This window comes from Amphiura filiformis, chromosome 5 (assembly GCF_039555335.1).
Source record: "Amphiura filiformis chromosome 5, Afil_fr2py, whole genome shotgun sequence".
NCBI lineage: Eukaryota > Metazoa > Echinodermata > Ophiuroidea > Amphilepidida > Amphiuridae > Amphiura > Amphiura filiformis.
The window spans coordinates 37,362,110-37,382,576 of record NC_092632.1 but is presented as its reverse complement, the minus strand read 5'-3'; the positions used below and the strand labels follow the sequence as shown (position 1 = coordinate 37,382,576).

Below are 20,467 nucleotides of genomic sequence, written 5' to 3'. Positions count from 1 at the left end.
ATCAGAGTTTACCAACCCCATAACTGTGTTTAAATGCATTCATACCGCACCAGAATATGCTTAGTTGATGCCATACTAAAATTTGCCTAGCACAATTCAAATTTGATGGGTTGAAAAGTAGCCCGAGTTTCAAGGAGAGCAATTAAAACGTCCACAAAAAAACTCTCCGAAACAACAAGGTAGCACAAATTGTAGCCACCCTGATTTAAATTCAAAATCCATGTGAATGGGCTAAAGATTTTGGAAACATCTTCCACAGTGGGAGTATGAAACTCAAATGGAATGAATATTAGCAGCTAAATTTGAAAGTCACCCTCTCTCAGTGGAAGATTCAGGTTGAATCTTTCTCAGAGGGTGTATGAAATTCAAATGGAGCCACTTAATGTGTTCATTCCATTTGAAATTCATACTCCCACTTTGACAGATATTTCCAAAATCTTCCACAGGGGTAGTGTGGATTTTGAATAGAATAGCCCAATGTTTCAATCAGTTCAAAATGACTCACATAACTCGTCTCAGAGAGAGAAAAATCCACCAAATAGACTCATTTTAGCCTAACAAATTTCACCAGAGGGTGAATGAACACTTGATCTGGCAAGTCAGTACGGATGAGATTCTGGCAACGATACCTCAGGCTGAAAAATGATACAGTGTGATGATTGTGACACTCAAAGCGTCATGTACTTTACAACTTATTCTTTTTGTTGATTTCCAAGGTGTGATACGAGTGTGAAATGTACAATGCAGCAGCGGCCAGGTAGATAAGTGTGAATTATTTATGGTTTAAATGTGGGGCAATGAACACTAAGAAATAGTGGAACAATTAGGGCTGCTGGTGTATTTTTGAAGGATGGTAAACTGTATTTATACAGGTAAAACTAGGGCAATGATCAGAATCAAGTTTCTTATTTTATTTATTTCTATGTTCTTCATTTTTAAATTGTGAGCCCTGAAGGCTCAAAGAAGAAAAACATGGCAGTCATTCATATTCAAAATAACTTGCTCTCATTAGGCAAAAAAAAAAAAGGAAAAAAAAAAAAAAAAAGAAACAAAGTTTGTATGTTTCCCATAGGCAGCATGCATTTCATTTTCTTTAGCAATTGTTTGACATGTTTAGAAAGTGCACACTTTGAGGTTACTGTTAAGAGAACTCAGTCTGTGACAGAATACATTGGGCTATATACCAGTTGAAATCCACACACCCCTTATGGAAGACATGCCCTTAATCTTTACACAGGGGTGTAGATTTCAAATGGAGTCACTCATTCAGGAAACCCATTTGAAATTCACACTCCCTGTGTGGAAAATTAAGGTCATGTCTTCCATGGGGATGGATTTTAACTGGAATAGCTCATTGCCATATGTGGCTTACGTTTATGGCTCATGACATCAACACAATACACAAACAAACATGATATCAATGCTACTGGTGAGTAGCCCCAAATTGAAGGTTTTTTTTGCATATTATTTTAAAATACAAAATAAATAAAATTCAATCCTCAATGCTGCAAAAAACTTTTTATATTAAACCCATGTTATAATTGTCTTCACCATCAATATGTGTGATTTGAGGCATATATTAGGAAAGAAAAATAATTTTTGAAAAAAAATAAAAGGTATATTTTGCATCTTGGTTTTCAAGAAACCATCTTAATGTGTTTATGCCTTATACAAGCTTAGGTCAAGAGTTTGTGGGATATATCTTTGTCGTCACCTGCTCCTGGGCTAATCCATAGCTCATTTGTTTGTATGAGCTCGGATTTTCTTGCAAATCTTATTTCCTTTCAACTTTTTCCTTTTCTCCTTCCCATATTCAGTATCAATTTGTTTACCATGTTTCACAGTGAGGTTGGTGATAGACCCTATGTCATCACCCATCGTCTATGAAATATTTACTCACAAAATTAGTTTCATTCTACTAACTCTACGCATGGTCATCTCAAAACGAGGTACTACCAACAAAGGGTGTTTTGTGTGTGTGTATGCCTTTCATATGCATGCTTTAATTACCACGTACGCTTTGCTTTTAAAAGCCTTCTGGGGCATTGCTAGAAAAGTGTGAAAAACAACAATGCACTTTTTGTGCATGCATTTGTAGGGAAAACTTTGTTTTGGTAGTAAGATGCCAGATCCATGCAAAGAATCTATGGGATCATTCTATGCTATGAAGTTGATTGCATTGGGCTCTTACAGTTGAAATCCACACCCCCTATGGAAAACATGACCTTAATCTCCCACACATGGAATGCAGATTTCAAATGGAGTCACACCTTCAGATAACCCCCATTTGAAATTCACACTCCCTGTGTGGAAGAAATTCATACTCCCTGTGTGGAAGAAATTCATACTCCCTGTGTGGAAGATTAAGGTCATGACTTCTATAGGGGGTGTGTAGATTTCAACTGGAATATGACCGAAGAGGTTTATCAGGTCTGTTGATTAAGACAACTACTGTCAGCAGACAAACTGTCAGCAGAAAACGCAAGTTTTTCTTTTGGTCTTGACAAAAAACTTTAATAGTTGTTCAACTGGAATATACCCTTCTTTCTGTTCCTTTCTCATAGATCACTGAATTATAGGTTAATGAATGTGTCTTACTTGTTGAGAGTGAAATTGTACAAAATAATGCACGCGTACTGAGATGTTGAGGCGTCTAGTGCACGAGCCCCGTTCTCGAGCAACAAGTAATACGCATTTATTAACCTATTTCATACACAAGATAAAAAGCTGTAACTTTTGCTAATTTTATAACAAAATTGTCACTACAAATGTTGGAAAATACGAGCAAATATAATGCATCAACCCGCAAGGAAAATGAATCAATCCTACGAGATGCGAACGCGTTCGGAAGCACTGCGCGTAGTACGCGGAGTGCACGTCCGTGCAATTATACAATATTAATGCACTAAGCATATTTTTCTAACTGCTTTTCTGATTGGCTATGTGGATCTAAGAGTGTATGAATGCAGTATAGTCTATCTGAAACAAGTATGACTGTTACAGAACAGTCTATCCATGGCAACTTGATGAGGGCATTTCAGCTAAGTACCATGATTAAAGAGTAACCATTGTAGAGAAGTTATTCAAAGACACCAACAGAAAATAGATAGAGTTGAGTTGATAGCCAGAACAGTTGGATATGTGTACATCATCATCCCCCTTAAAGCACAGAACTCTTACCTGGCTACTGAGGGCAGTATTAGTACCCTCTGATTGGTCCAGTTTCCGCTGAGCATTCTCCAACTGACTGCTTAGCCTCTGTTTCTCTGCCTCAGCTTGCAGTAAGCGGTCTCTCAATTCCCTGTCTTGTTGTTGCGACTGAGATTTAACAGCCTGTATTTGAAAAAGAAAGCAAGAAAGATTTAAAGACTTAAAAAACAAAGCTGATGTACTTTGTAGAGCATACATCATTACGTTTGTAAATGGGTTGCGTCTGCCTTTCAATCTCTAGTGATGCTGTCTGAAAGTCTGTCTACCTTTTGTTTGAAAATACTTCAAAGTAGACATTAGTGCTCTGCAAGATAGGTTTCAACATAAAAAGTTCAAAGTTTTGAGATACTTTATTATCAAGAGCTATCTTAACCCTAACCGTACCGTGTACTACAAAATACTACTTGATATATGCGCTGTTCGTGCGTGCATCCCACGTGGTGTGATGACGCAATCGCCCTAAGTGATATATAGGCATGGTTTCGCTGGCTAGCGAAGCCCAAGACCCGTGGCAAGGTGTCGCCGACCGTGTGCTTGGCATGCGAGGGGTCTCGGGTTCGAATCCCACCCAGAGCAAACAACTTCTTTCTTTCTTTTCTCTCTTTATTCCTTCCTTCTTTCCCTTCCCGTCGCCTAAAAGCCCTGAGGCTGTTAGGGTTAAGAACCAAAATTGCTCTGTTGACCTACAAATGTTGATACGATCTGCTGTTGTTGAGTTAATGAACTTTCATGTATCATATGCATAATTTGTTATAGTATAGTGCAGGGTAACATGGTGAGAGCATTATGAGTTTGCTTAATTGTAAAGGGAACTCTTCAAAACATTATATCACGAGTGATAAATCTTCCTTTTTCTTGCATAAGTTTTTTGATAAAAAAATAAGACAAATGTAACCTGTAAACGTATACATCGACTGCTCAGTGCCAGAAGTGGGCAAGTGCAATAGCTGCCCTGTGAACATTTGGCCATTTACACACAGTATGTTGTACTCATCTACACATGGCAGCTACACATGGCAACTATAATTGCACTTACCCACTTCTGGCACTGAGCAGTCAAAATGTAACCTGTAAACTTATACATATGGAAAATTGTTGACAGCCTACTTGCTCCACTTGATACTGGTTCAACATTGTATGAACTATCGATTACATTGTTTGTATCACAACAAGTAGTCCAGCAATGTCAAGCTACAGAGCTGTTTTTCTTGGAACACATACGCCAGGATATCCAGAGGCAAAGTAACTTGAGCCTTGCATCAGTGACCCTCATCAACAATGCGCCAACATGGGCACCATTTTTTCATGGGCACCATTTTTTCGAGACTTGTTCATGTCATGAGATATCTTGTTTTTATTCCTAATCATGCTTATTACATTTCAAGTGAAGCATCGCAGTTATACAACTTGTTTATGAAAATGATGAAAGTAGTGATGTTATCAGGATTGTAATAAATTTTAAGACCAACTGTGCTGCGAGCAGTCTGGCAAGACAGCTGTAGATGGCGCTCTAGTAGCTTCAAAAAGCCCAATATTTTCCTGTCAACAACAAAAAATGCACCCAACATCCTAAAATGAACAAATTTTTTATCTTTCCCCAGAGCAGCCAGCACACATAAACGTTAAAGAAAAAACATCAGTGCATCTGGCTGGATTCGAACAGGCGACTTTCGTAATACTAGCATGACGTTCTAGCCAACTGAGCCACAGAGGCATGCTGGGGAAGAGCGGAAGATATAAATCTATAGGTATTAGGTTTGAATGATGTTTGTCGCATTCCTATCTGAAGGCATCAGAACTGCATTTTTATAACAAAAGTATGTAAATATTGTGTAAATAAAGGGGATTTGCTATGCAAGCCTTCAATATTTGCAAAAGTAGCCCAATTTTTCTTGACATGCAGTGACTTTTGAAAGTAGCCCAATTATGTGGATAAAACACCCTGTGGCAACATTTGGATCTTAATTCAACTCACAATAACTGCTTCATATATAGAATATACAAACACTTGGCGCAGTACACATGTGTCAAGTGCGCTCTGTGGATTGTGTGACTTTTGAGTTTGAGTGTAAGCTCATAAGTGTACCCATCACACATTATGCAAAATACACTTGCTGTGGGTGCTGTGTCCAACTGTATATGCAATTATTCTATATAATCCCAGATGTTACTTCCGACTACCTGTAGACATGGTAAAACAAGTTGAATAAAGTTTGGTCCCGGACTAAATTAAATAGGTGAAAGAATTTCCATGCAAATGAAAGTGGTGACAATTGAAAATAAGTAAAAACACCTCAAAAGGGACTAATAATAAGTGGTGTTAATTTGGACAACAAATCCAAATTCATTTATAAACCTAAAAATATGCAGTTTGATTAAAAGATTCACATATATTTGAAGGTAAATTAAACCTGCGAAAGGAAACATTGATCCAGCTGACATTTAATATTCTACAAATGATGTTATAAATTAAGTATTACGGCTTCCCAATAAGTACAGCTTTATGATTTATCGTAATTTTGTCCTCTCCCATTTATGACACGATCTGGTCTATGAAGGCCAAAGGCGGCAAATTTGAAATTGAAAAAAAAAGGCAAAAATATGGAGTAAAAAACAATAAATTACGTGAAAATAGACATCACAAAACTTCATTACTTTAGAACCAACTATGCAAGACCTTTGGTGTTTTCAGTATATGATAGCTTAATGTTTGCAATATTTCAAAAATGCCTCCTTTAGCCCCCATAGACCAGATTGTGTCACATTTTGTCCATTTTCAATATTCTTTAACACTCAGTATACATTCCGAACACAAGTCAGATCCAAATTCTATCATTTGCTATATTATGCTCTAAAATAGGATTTGCTAGGTCTCGACAAAGTGACCACACTTGGAAAAACAAGAAAAAGTGTTTAGGTTTAAAAAGGTGGACAGGGCTTGTTTAGGGTTTGAAATTGGATGGATTAGTTGTACACCAGTATTAATCCCATGGTTTCATTTTATCTTCTTCCATTCATGCCTCCATTTTTTCCTTATCTTTCTTCTTCCTTCTTCAAAGAAAAAAAATAGCGGCATCACAAAATCAAACCACCATGACACATATTCATTGCTAACTCACTATAAATGGATTTGTGCACAGATCTGCAGACGCATTGCGAGAATGGTAAAAGCCAGCGTAAATGCAACCCTCTATCGACATTAGTGGGAAACATAAGCCTAAGTTGAAGATACTAAACACCAAGCAAACAGCAGGTTGGTATTTACTTAGGTATCTAGTAATAGGTAGGCCAAGGCTAGGGCTACCAGTCAGGGTTCGCAGGTGTTTGCCACAGGTGGAAAAAACCATGGTTATAACAGCGTTTTCTTCCACTTTAAAGCAAAAACAGTTTTTACCGGCATAAATGGCAAGTGATAAACATTTCACATTTTTCATAATTTCATGAGTAAAATAAGGCCAGATTTTGCAATTATAAGAAACATATTAAGAAATTAAAGGCATGGGTTTTCATTACTCACTAGGGCACTTAACTGAAATGTGTCATATCATATTTAAAACCGTTCCATTTTAAACTTCATGTGACAAAAAATATGTTGAATGATCGATTAAGTTGTGTGTTACTGTTTATGAGCTTTCCATGTTACTTTTTAATATTAGACAAATTATACAAGTTTTTGCCTCTCAAACTTCAACTATCAAAGGCAGCAGAATAATCGGTATCATTATACAATATAGGGCTTCAAGCACTTGCTTCAAGCCATTGAATGAAAATATAGCCTAATATAAGACAGCAGAAGTCAAATACAGTGAATATCAGAGACAAGTAACAATTGCTAAGGGGGAAAAGTCCCAAAGATGCTTCAATTTTTGCATGATGTATACATCATTTTTGACTGGTATGATGATGTCTATAAATAATATGCTGGGCAAAAAATAGAGGCCAGGAACATCTAGCCGCTGACCTGCTGAAAACGTATGACAACTGCGCATAAAGAGCGTGGAAATTTTACGTCAAATTCACTAGTGATAAAATAGGTGATAAAGTTATAAAAAAATGGGGGCAAGGGGGCATTTTCCCCTAAATATTTTTCTTGCCCTGCCCCTGTAGAAACCCCAAATTACAAAAATGTCAACTTTTTGTGGCAATTTTGCGCAAAATTGGTTGATTTTGGCAGGCCCCCCTGAAATTCACTTTTCCCCCACCCCCCAAAAAAAAAAAAAAATTCCTGGCACCCCAACTGACTACCGTCAATAAAGATGTCATTTCAAATAAAAATACTATTATTTTGCAGTTCTCGACATGTGCGGTTCTTGACACATGCCTCCACTTTGATGTACATTGTTAAAAAAGAGCTACAGCATCTGGACGGAGGTACCGATAGATAGATGTATGGATGTACAGACGGACATTACAAAAACAGTATGCCACAATCTCCATTCATTATAAAATTTACAGGGTGGTTCTCAACTTGCTACAGTAGAATTTGAATATATGGTGTGATCGAGCAACACAACTTGGTGTGAACAAAGTAAGTATTCAAATGTGTATGTATTTTATTATTTTCAGCATCATGAAAATAATCACATCTCTCAGGAACCATAAGTTCAATTTTGATGGCAATTTCAGCATATTGTGAAAATGCTCAATTGGGAAGAATATTTGATGAAAAATTGAACTTGGAATGCACTTGACGAATGACCCATTAGAGCTTAATCACATCACGTATTATGAACTTCTGCCAGACAGTTTTGCCTATAGGGCTTGCTCACTGATGTTAGTTATGCATGAATATATTACTCCATAGAGAGTAATGTGTCTTATTCACAGCCTCCTCTCTCTCTCTGTTGTACTCAAGCATGAAATATGAGTTAAAGAGGAAATTATACACTACTGTAGTATATCTGATTGGAAGTTTTTTGGGATATTATTACTTGTTTCATTGTAAAGAAATATTTACTGACTACAGCACTAAAAATGTGGATTCTTTCATGTTACTGTAAAATAATCAAGCACATACACTGTAACATTAGTCGGGGTTTGTACACCTAACTCGCTTTCCCTCTCCATGCGGGTGTCGATTGCAGATGACAAGTTTTTTTAATTCAAAAATTTCATAATTGTTAATTTTCATGAGTATATTTAGAATCAGCATGAACAATGCCCGGTGGGGTCTCTCAACTTGCAATACCGACCGCACGATCGTTACCAAAATCGCGGAAAAAGGGGTCATCTTCAGGGTTTGTCCGCGGATAAAATTGTCAGTGAAATTGAAAAAATAGGGGTGTTTTATCGCACAAATGTCCGCGAAATTGAAAAAAGGGGTTCTTATTATTTTCTCCCTATCCCGTGGATAGCTGGCCCTATTTCTGATTTATAATATATAATATAAAAGGGGTACTACTTGAATTCTGTGATGCCCTGTTAATTACTGAAAAAAAACATTCATAAAAGCCTTGTCCTTGTTGAAATAGGGTCAAAATTGCAAATCATGTGTCCTCGGAATCTAAAAAATAGGGGTGTTTCAGAGTACTATTTTGTCCTTGTTTTGGAGTAAAAAAGGGGGTAAAATTTCATGATTTGTCCTCGAAATCAACTGCGAAAGGGGGTAATTTGTACTTGTGGTAACGGTCCTACGTGTCCCCCCTGCCAGGGAGTGACCCCACCGGGGAACAATGCATTAAAATGAGCACAAACAAACCTGGTATTGTTTCAGTGATTCTTGATATTTTGAGAAAATATCTCAAAACCAGATCATTAATAAGCCTGATAAAAAGTATGACTAGGCCATAAAAAGCAATTTTTCGGGAACAAACAAGCCGATTTGAGCAAAAGTCAGAAATTTTCTGCATGGTTTTTAAACTATGCAGAAAATTTCTGATATTTGCTCAAACTTTCTGACCACAAAATAGCCTTTGGATGCACTAATTGTGCATTAAAGGGGTACTACACCCCTCAATAAATTTGTGAATATTTTTGCATTTTTCTCAAAAACTAATAACACCCTGGTAACAAAAGTTATGTATATTATAGGGGCAAGGAATTCAATTACTACACTGGAATTTCAGTGACCCAAGACAAGCGATTCGATACTTGTGATAGAAAATGAGGTACCGCTAGGATGTACTTCATTTCCTCTCATATTTACTGAACCGCTTGTATTGATTCACTGAAATTTCAGTGTAGTAATTGGATTCCTTGCCCCAATAATATACATAACTTTTGTTACCAATGTGTTATTAATTTTGAGAAAAATGCAAAAATAGTCACAAATTTACCACAGGGTGTAGTACCCCTAAACAAAAACAAAATGACAAATGCAGCAAGTTAGTGACAATTTATTGCATTTTACATGTCATCTCAATTTCATTTTCTGCCACTTCTTAAGATTTTTTGTGAACCTCATTCCTGCCCTTTTCTATGCCCTGTGCATGACTAATGATGGTTTTATTTAATGAAAATTTCAAATTTCGAGGTTTTATTCCAGTAGAAATCCATTGACTCCCCTACGGAAGACATGAACTTAATATTCCACACAGGGTATATTTCCATATTTCTTTTGTTGGGTTCCAATTAATCGCCTGTACATGAACAAAAATTACACACAGGATAACTTCAATACTCTACTCTAAACACATGTCAGTAACCAAGCAGTTGTCCAACTGACACAACAGTAAAATGCACTGACACGGAACAGCTTCCAACTGATTGTTCAAATACCTAAATTTGTCAATTTAAATGTACATATTTAATCAATAAATAACTGATATATTGAATTACATTGATATCCATTCACTCCTGTTCAAAAAGTCTTAGAAAATGAAATGTGTGGTATTATTTATAAAACAATTTAATTAGTTATATTGCTATGGTCTTGACTTTGTAGTGTTATTTTGAAGGCAACTTGTTGCATCAAGAAGTAGGAAGTGTTTATTCAAATTACGGTTGTGCGGATAATCTTCGTTGACACCACAACCCCCTGCATGGCACGGTTGGTGCATGCTTTTTTTCATTTTGGGGAGTTATTTGACCACATTTCATCATAAAGTTGACCCAACTATAAAATGCATTATATGAAGTTGTTGAATTTCAGGTAAAAAGAGTAGAAAATAGAGCTTCAAACAAATACTTCTACTTCTACAATGGTAGTCAACAGCCAATTTGTATTTCTCTATTTCTCACATAATAACCAAGTTCTAAATAGCTCAGTGGTACAGCTCTTACTTCTCAAGCATGAGGTCCTGAGACAGGGTCTTAGCTAGCCACCCGTCTGGCCGTCATTTTAGACGGCCAGTTTGCTCCTGGGACGGGCAAAATTAATGCCTTTGACAGATGCTATATTATAACTTGTACGTGTTGAGAAGCTAATTGACCTTTTTAGTAGACCCAATTTGTAGAACAAGGCCATATCAGCACATATTTGAACTTGTTGAACCCCCAATGGGCTATAGATGTCTGGTAAATGTTTTAGAGGTCAAATTAGGACAGGTAATTTTATTCAAATGACGGGCAAACCTCAATTTCTAGCTAAGACCCTGTCCTGAGACCGAGAGCCCATGCTCCTCGTAATTTTTCTTTAACTCAGTCATAAGCTAGATTTTCCAGTTTTAAATCATATTAAAAATTAAGTGTAAAAACACACACCAGTATTTTTAATGCCGGCTGGCCCGCGTCAGTCCAAAGCGGGCCCGCACGCCGCCGCCCACCTTGACCCCTATATTCCACTCACCTCTCTTAGCTCAGCTGAGATTGAAGCCTGCGTTCTATCTTCCCTTGATGACCTTGTGTCCCTAGATTCTCGTTGTCGTCTTTGTTGTCTCAGTTCATCTTGAATATCTCGTAATCTCTTTTCTACTCTTGCAGAAGACTGAAACAAATGGTAATACAATAGGTAACACAAGTTTACAAAATACTTGATATGGTTGGAAAATGTGTTTTTCAATAAATATAGATATTCTGAAAACAGACCAACATATAGCAAAGACTTTCATTGGAACACTATAATTTTTATTTTGGAATCTATTTCTAGGTCCTACTGTTATTTTTCCCAGTTGCAAGTTACAGGTCATCTCCAAAAGGAATGGACGGAAAAATGAATTAATGTCTTGTTGCGGGATTGTGTTGAGCAATGTGTACTGGTAGATACTCTTCATATATCTATAGCCCTGGCAACAGTTCTTGAGTTAAATTGGTATAGTGAATTGGATATAAGAACCAAAAACATGCATCTCAAATGAATGATGATCAATAATACAGGTCCAACTTTACTGGGGTTGTGAAAAAATATGAGATTTCTTCAGATGCCCAAAACAACTGTAATTTAACATTTATTTTATTGGTGATGCCAAGACAAAAAAAATGCTGTAATATATGGCAAATAAAGATCTGCTACAGCGGGAACTTGTGTCCTTTTGTCACTTTGTAGCAGAGGACTGTACAGATTACTAAGATTGTATGTGCCCTTTTCTCAGTTCATGATGTTGTTAACTCCTTTCCTCCTAATCCATACGACAAGACTGGCAACACTAGTTCCCGTGGTAGCAGAGCTGGTCTAGATGGATGAAACTTCAGTTGGTGAGTTTTACCATCATTTCACCACTTCTCTATTGGATTTGGTAAAAAAATCAATCTTTAATAGTTGATTACTAACAAACCTGATGAATCTCTACAATATCATTTGATATGTCTCTCATCTTCATATGTAGACTCATTTACACTATTAAATTAAGAATTTGTGACAACACCTTTGCTTTCATGTGTCCTATTTTACATTAAGCTCTGGATATATAATCCTAATTATATGGCTATGTGACATCAACAGCGTACAACCAATCTCTACAAGTGGTTCACTTCAATGTATGCTAAATGTAATTTCAATACATGGATAACATGGATTAACATGGTTTTCTGAAACTAAAACTTGATTGACTTGTTGAAGTGTCAATGATGACAGATATGTATACTTGAGGCTATTATGTTTGATATTAAGTATGTGAGATTCAGTGAAATGCATCTCTTAGTGCCTAATGCTTATCTAAATTAAAACCAATAAATTTATTTGCAAAGTAAACAGAAACATTTGGGAGCTCTTTAAGGGCTTTTGGATCATAAATACTTTCCAAAATCTAAGGTTCTCAAGTACTTCTAACTTCAGAGAGATACAAAGGTTCTCAAGTACTTCCAAAATCTAAGGTTCTAAGAAAGAAACTAAAGTGCTGTGAGATCTTTAAGCTCTGTAAAATTTATGACAGATCTTAGTGTTTTAAGGTTCTATGAATTTGATAGTTCTGAGCTCCCCTAAGGTCCCATATTCTCCAGATTTTAAGTTAACAAAGTTCACTGGGTCATGTTCAGTATAAGGTGAAACATGACCCCATCCATTGACCTTTGTTATCTCATATGCCCTGTCCATAATAATGATCCACCTTTCTCTAAATGAGCTCTAACAACTAAAGTATGTTCTACCACAAGTTGGCAACATGACCTTTGAACCATTTGTGCAAAATTTATACATTTTTGTAAAGGTCATGTCATGTCCCACCTTATACAGAACAGAGTATAAATCATGTTACCTTGTCTCCCCTATCCATGTGTTGTGTTCTCCTGAGATTCTCAGACAATTGCAGCAATGACCTTCTACTTTCCATCTCCGTCTGGCTACGTCTTTGTATCTCTCTGTCTAATTCCTCGCCCAGTCTCAGATTGTCGCTACTTAGGTCTCTCACATTCTGGTGAATTTCATGAATCTGTTGACAAACAAAATGTAATGTACAAAGCCTTAGAATCCCTTCCACAGAGAGCTGCCCCGTGTCCTCTAGGAAGTATACGCATCTCATATGTCTCAGTACATCTTAACATAGGCATTCAAAGTAATCCAGGGTCTAGATTTTGTGCCAGTTTGCAAGAATCAAAAAGCATCCAAGTCGCTTTACTTACTGCATGATTCAATGAAATATATTGATTCTGGCAACAAATGTTACGAGAATCATTAAGAGAATGAATTCATTCTCGTCAAATCTGAGGCCCTGGAATCGAAATATTACACTCTTAGATCATACAATGATCCTGTGGCTCTTGATGAACATGTCAAAATGAATAAAAAGACAGAAATTAGAAACTGCAAAACTACAACTATAAAAAACGAAATGAAATAAGCAAAACATGCCCCAAAAGGCTATTGAACCGAGTACTCCTTTAAGTTGAAATATCAATGTCTCCATCTGATACACGTAGTTGCAATTATACCTCATAAAAAGCTGAAAATCAAAATTACCAAATATCATATCTCAAGTAGTACATGTATATTCATGAATCTCATAAAGGGAGATGTTTTAAACACATCTATTTGACCTAATTAGTGCCGCTCTTCTAATTGATGCCCCATTGTCAACTTTTCTATTACATGTATCCATTTTAAACCACACTTTCAGTGCTCTTGATGGACTATTCCAGTTGAAATCCATACACCCTCTATGGAAGACATGATCTTAATCTCCCACATAAGGGTGTAGATTTCAAATGGAGTCACCCATTCAGGTAACTCCATTTGAAATCTACACTCCCTGTATGGAAGATTAATGTCATATCTTCCATAGATGGTGTATGGATGGATTTCAACTGGAATAGTCCAATATAGGATTAAAAAATTGCAGTCATATCACAGCAAAAACATCTGAACACGGCTGTGAAATTTTGGGGTATATTCCTGAAGTACAATATTATTTTGAATGAAAAACATCTAGTTTGACTTTCAATTTGCGGTAATTATTAAGCATTAAGGTAATTATGCAGATGACTTTTACTTGAAGCATCCAGGGCACTAATTAGGTTGAAAACATTGCATAATTTGTGATATAATGTGTGTTTCCTGAACACCCAGAGCTAGCAGACACCACTGGGATATTTCGCACTCCTGAGTGAAAATTTTTTGTAGCCCCAATAGCTGCTTTTTAAAAATTCATTATTACCTATCAGAGATGGGATCAAGCAAGTAAAATTCAGTCAAGAAGTTCTTTGGTATCTTACAATTTTCATGGGAACACAAATTGTCATATATCTTAATAAATCTTTACATCAGAAAAGAATACTCAAAAGTATATTGTAACTAAGCAATTTCACTGGGTAAAATTCTCAAGAGTCAAAGATCAAAGTGAAGGCTCAAAGTCAATATAGAAAAGTGTTAGAACTAGCACTAATGTATTTTTCAACATTTTTGACTCTTCAGTAAAATTCTCAAGGTCAAAATCAAAAGTCAAAGGCATTGACCCTTTGTATGAGGTCAGTGAAATTGCTGGAACCCTTGCATTGTGTTCAATGAAAATTGTGTAAGGTAAAATGAATGATGTTCAATGAAAAAAGATATAAAAATTGTTTTACTCAATTAAAAAAGACACATCACTTTATAACCAGATACTCAAAAAACGCTTTAAGGATGATTTCTGATTCCTTGACTATCTCGCTTTATATCAAGATCAACTACTAATACGAGAACATTTTCAAAATTCAAGCATGCCTTGGGAAAAAAATCTTGGAAATCAAGAAGCTGCCTCTTTCTGTTGAATTTTGGCATTTGGTGGCAACATTTTGCTTTCATATTATAAAGAAATAGATAATAACAACTATGGAAAATCATGTTTTATCTTGGTGAGAAATTTGGCCACATTTTCCATAGAAATAAAAAATGTTTCTAGGCCAGAATTAAAGATTCTTTATCGGAATCAAAATGTTGAAAATATTTTACAGCAGCCTTTACAGGTACATTGTTTTCACCCAATGACTCCTCATGATGAGTTTACAGAGTTGCATAACTAACATTTGGAGGGAAAAACCCTATCCAACAAGGCAGAGTGTACTCTTGAGAATTGTGGTATTAATTTGATTACCACTTGGATATATCCCAATAACTGCATGGACCTCTTAGGGGAACTTGTTCAACAGAACATTTGGCTGGCAAGGAAAGGTGAATTACCTTAATACAAAGTGTAGAGATCACAAGATATTGTTGATGCAATTGATCACATTTCTGTTGAGCAATTTGCATCTTTCTGTAAATTATTATTACTTGTTTAACATTAGGCTAGCACCGAGGTCATTCACCTATGCAAAATGTATGTGGTTGATTCCATTCTTGCAGCTTCTTTTGTTAAAACTAATGGGATATTCCAGTTGAAATCTATATGCCGCCTGTCTAAACTAATGGGCTATTCCAGTTGAAATCTATATGCCCCTGTCGGAAGACATGATTTGACTTGACAAAATCAAAATTAGTACATGTATGTAAGTGCATTTTTAAAACTTTGTGGCTCCTACGAATGTACTGTTATAATTCAGCTGAATGCACAGACTTTAGTCTGTCACTTCTCAAGTTTAGAGTAACGTCCTGTTGGATTTTACAGGGGCAGATTTGAATCATGCATGCTAACCTAATCCCCCAAGGCGAATACACATACACAGAAGGCAATTTGTCCATACGCTTGCAACACAACTGCGTAAACAAACCGATTCAAATCTGCAACTGCAAAATCCAACATGGTGTTAATGTCAACTTGATACGAGACACACTATAGAAAGAATATACCCAAAGTCCCTCTTCATCTACATATATATATCTGACAATTCTACAACAACATATGGCAATAGCATAGATTCCGAAGTTTACCATTTTCTAAAATCCATTTTCCGTGTTGTAATCCGTGTTGTAAAATTTGTAAATCTTGTTTCATGAATAAAGCTTAAAATGTATAAACAATGATATTAATGTCACAATAAAGTGTTCAATATCGCAATCAATATGCTCTGATTGGAATATTCTCACGATAACAGACCGACTGTTAAGATTTTTGGAGGGATAGGCGGTTCATACCTTGGTAGTATATACCTTTTATTTCGGCATTATAACAGTATTTTTACCATAAAATTTACATACCCAACTCATGACTGTTTTTAACATTTACATCTATTATCTTTGATCAATTTTTGTCACATCACACAAAATGTCATTTTCCATGTTGTACCTCCGATTCAGTGATTTTTTTCCGTTTTCCGTAAAACTTTGGACTCTACACTATAGCATGAAACATTAACCTAAAACCATTATTGTGGAATTAACTCAAATACATGAAGTCATTAGCTTTAATGACCTAACCTTTGAAGATGTAAATGCGGAAATCAAATCGATGGAAATATATGTCTGTACACATTTTGCTTTTCTTACTTATCCTCAATTGGAGTGAAAACTGTGAAAAACAAGAGTGGCACAAAACAGTATGACATTTACATGAGGATAGTCCCAGAAGGTAGTCTGTGTTGGCATTCCTGCAATCTCCTTGAAAATTCCATCCTGAATTATCTAGAGGGTTTACATTACTGACAAATCCAAAGCAAAAGCATCTGGCATAATGTCAGCCCTTTGATATCACTGAGGAGGCATCTTTGAGGAGTTGGTATGCTTCCTGTGAGGAAGTCTGAAGGGACACTAGAGGTAAACACGATAGTTTTATGCATCAGAATCTTCAGTTGAGAGGTAAATGACCCTTAAATGTGCTCTGAAAGGTCCTTTATAAGAACTTAGTATAAATTATTGTTGATCGTTGAAGTGAAGTGAAGTCACACATACAAAAGTTGCCTTACTAGTATTCCTCTTTACGATTTCCGAACAGCCTCACTAACACATGAAATCCATTTTATCCAGATGGGTGCAGAATTAGGATTTTGGTACCCTTACCAAACAGGAAGGCTAAGATACCCTTTGATTAGTATTCATTTACCATTTGAAGGCTAATAATACTGTATTGATAGTGGTTGTTAATATTCAAGACCCTTGAATAGTAGTACGACCGTTAATGTTAAAAACCCATCTGGTATAATGTCAGCCCTTTGATATCACTGAGGAGGCATCTTTGAGGAGTTGCTATGCTTCCTGTGAGGAAGTCAGAAGGGACACTAGAGGTAAACACAATAGTTTTTATGCATCAGAATCTTCCAACTGTGGAATAGTTGAGAGGTAATTGACCCTTAAATATGCTCTAAAAAGTCCCTTAGTATAAATAGTAAGAACTTAGTATAAATTATTGTTGCTTGCAATGGAATGAAGTCATACATGCAAAGGTTGCCTTAACTAGTATTCCTCCTTACGATTTCAGGGCAGGGGCACTAACATATGAAATCCAAAAATAACAGGGTGGAATAATTTTAGACACCTTCAAATTTGAGATACCATCAAATTCTAAAATCCAGATGGGTGCAGCATTAGGATTTTAGTACTAAAATCAACACATCATTTGTTAGTACTTCTTTTATTTGAAAAATGATGTTTTATCCAGGAATCTTGTTACCTTATTATGTAGATTATGAACCAATTTACTGCAAACATTAAAAAAATGAATTAAATAACAAGACACATCTTTGAAAGACCTTCTCTACCTTGCATGTCATTTACTGTATATGACAGTGATACAGAATGCAACTTAGAAAAGGATCTTTGCACATCTTATTATCCAGGGATGCAAATTGTGCGGGAGCGGGGAGCACCGCTCCTAGGAAATGAGAGGGAATAATGCCATGGGAAGAAAAAAGAAAGAGAGGAAAAAGGAGGGAGAGAGAAGAAAAGAGAAGAGGAAGAGGGGAAAGAGGAAAGAAACAGAAGAAGAGTGAGGTACAAGATAATACTATTAATAGGGGATGGCTGTGAGGAAGTGACGCTACTGAATGGAAGAGAGAAAATCTTTAAAGACACTGGTTGTGCAAAATTTGGAGGAATTCACATTATTGTTCAAGAAATAAGAGCAAAAAAGAGGAAGGTGTTGGTGTTAGAATATGGAAATGAGATATGAGAAAATTTACAATTCACCACCATAGGAGGTATTCAATGTAATTTAACAGGAAAAAAAAGAAGTTGGATGAAGACAGGTGGAAACAGGACTCATATCTGAGGAAATTTAGAGAGGCGGCAATCATACCTGAGGAAATTTATAGAGAGGCAGCAATGAGGATTTTATGGGAACAAAAGTCATGAAGGAATTCAGTGTACTTAGTATCAATACTAATGCCACTGAGAAGAGGACAATCTGGAAAATATTGAGGAAATTTAAAAAGAAGAATCATATAAAGCACTAAACAAGTTGTGCTCCTGTGACAAAAAAATGAAAGAGGAAAGGGGTAAAGGAAACTAAAAGGGAAAGGAGCCTCTGTCCGACCAAAATTGACCCCAAATTAGTGTAAAATACCAAATTTTTGTGCGCTACACGCGCACAATGTCACCACAAAGCCTTTTTTGGAAGCTCCAAGACCTAACATACAGTCGCTCTAAAAATTCACTCTATGTTAACATTCTCATCTTTTGAAGTGCAGAATAAAGCTATTTTATGTATGGTATGATTGAGGAAATCTTGAGCCTAAAAACCTTGCTCCTGAGGAAGAAATCACAATTTGCACCCCTGTAATATTATCAGTAATTTATTTAATTCCAGAAAAATAATAATGTCACTACATTTGATACAGAATCAAGAACTTACATTCCGCATAATTAAATCATAAGTCAGTAATTCCAAGAGAGTTACAGGAATACTTACCTACTCACAAAGATGTCAACATTAACAGAAATTTCACATGGCAGCCATTGCAAGCAATTATGTTTCCATACAAATTATAAGTATTCTAATGAGACAACAGCAAAGGTGAATAACTGCTTGTAGTGAAAACAGGTCAAACATCTTGTCTGCAGGTTCAAAGACCTCTAGACAACAAGTTCTACCATGAAAGTATTATACTTAGTTCTCTGGGTTGATAGGATGAACAAAATTTCATCTGTAGCCAGAGCAGCCAGCACACAGTAATGTTGAAAAGAAAACCCCAGTGCATCTAGCTGGATTTGAACCAGCTACCTTTATATTACTAGCACGATGTTCTAACCAACTGAGCAACTGTGTTGAACTGAGGCATGCTGGAGAAGAGCGGAATATTAGGTTGACACCTATAGATTTCAATCTTGGACAAACAACAATTCCTATCTTATATTTATCTCAAAATCATACCTCATCAATATTGTCATCAAAGCGGACAGATGGTCGGAATATGTTGGTTCTTGTGCTGGCAGTATCAACTTCAGACTAATGCAACAAAAACAAATAACAAAACTTGACATAATATTGAGATGAGATTAATTGGTTTTTAAAGAATCACTATTTTCTATACCAAGCATTTTATGTACATTCTTTGGTCACAGGAAATAATTTTACATAATTATATAATACCTGTAACAATGTGCAAAACAAAGACAAAGTCATTATTATCTGTTTCTATTGACTACACAATTCTACCCAAGAACAATGTTGAGGGGGTACAAAGCACGGTTACGGTTCGCTATCTCTAAGGTTCGCTATCTCTAAGGTTCGCTATCTCTAAGGTTAGTTATCACTAATTACGAAAAAGGTCCGCTATACCTAAGGTTCGATATCACTAATTTTGAAAAAGGTTCGGTATTTCTAAGGTTCGCTATCTCTAATTTTAAATAAATCTCTAATTTAAAAAAAGGTCCACTATCACTAATTTATTGAAGGTTCGCTATCTCTAAGGTTCGCTATCACTAATTTAAAATAAGGTCCGCTATCTCTAATTTTAACAATCCCGGTATGCCTAAGGTTCGCTATATCTAATTTTAAATAAGGTCCGCTATCTCTAAGGTTCGCTATCTCTAAGGTTCGCTATCTCTAAGGTTCGCTATCTCTAAGGTTCGCTATCTCTAAGGTTCGCTATCACTAATTTAAAATAAGATTCGCTATCTCTAATTTTGAATAAGGTTCGCTATCTCTAATTTTAAATAAGGTTCGCTATCTCTAATTTCAAATGAGGTTCGCTATAGCGGTCCTTATTTAAAATTAGAGATAGGGAACCTTATTTGAAATTAGAGATAGCGGACCTTATTTAAAATTAGAGATAGTGGACCTTATTTAAGATTAGTGATAACTAACCTTAGGTATAGCGTAACCTTAATCGAAATTAGTGATAGCGAACCTTAGAGATAGCGAACCTTGATAAATTAGGGATAGCGAACCTTAAACGAAATTAGTGATAGCGAACCTTAGGTATAGCGGAAATTTATTGCAATTAGTGATAGCGAACCTTAGAGATAGCGAACCTTCAAAAAATTAGTGATATCGGACCTTATTCAAAATTAGTAATAGTGAACCTTATTTTAAATTAGTGATAGCGAACCTTATTTAAAATTAGTGATATCGAACCTTAGAACTAGCGAACCTTATTC

General features: G+C 36.0%; 1 protein-coding gene across 2 annotated transcripts in view; it reads right to left on the bottom strand.

Moving 5' to 3' along the window:
- Nucleotides 1–20,467, bottom strand: part of LOC140153081 (centrosomal protein of 128 kDa-like) — a 56,153-nt gene that overhangs the window by 29,025 nt on the left and 6,661 nt on the right. For both annotated transcript variants that reach the window (XM_072175698.1, XM_072175699.1), the window contains exons 5-8: nucleotides 19,239–19,313; nucleotides 12,780–12,953; nucleotides 10,937–11,074; nucleotides 3,181–3,333 (exon numbers count right to left, since the gene is read on the bottom strand). In XM_072175698.1, coding sequence (XP_072031799.1) covers nucleotides 3,181–3,333; nucleotides 10,937–11,074; nucleotides 12,780–12,953; nucleotides 19,239–19,313 — 540 coding nt within the window. The remainder of the gene's footprint in view (nucleotides 1–3,180; nucleotides 3,334–10,936; nucleotides 11,075–12,779; nucleotides 12,954–19,238; nucleotides 19,314–20,467) is intronic.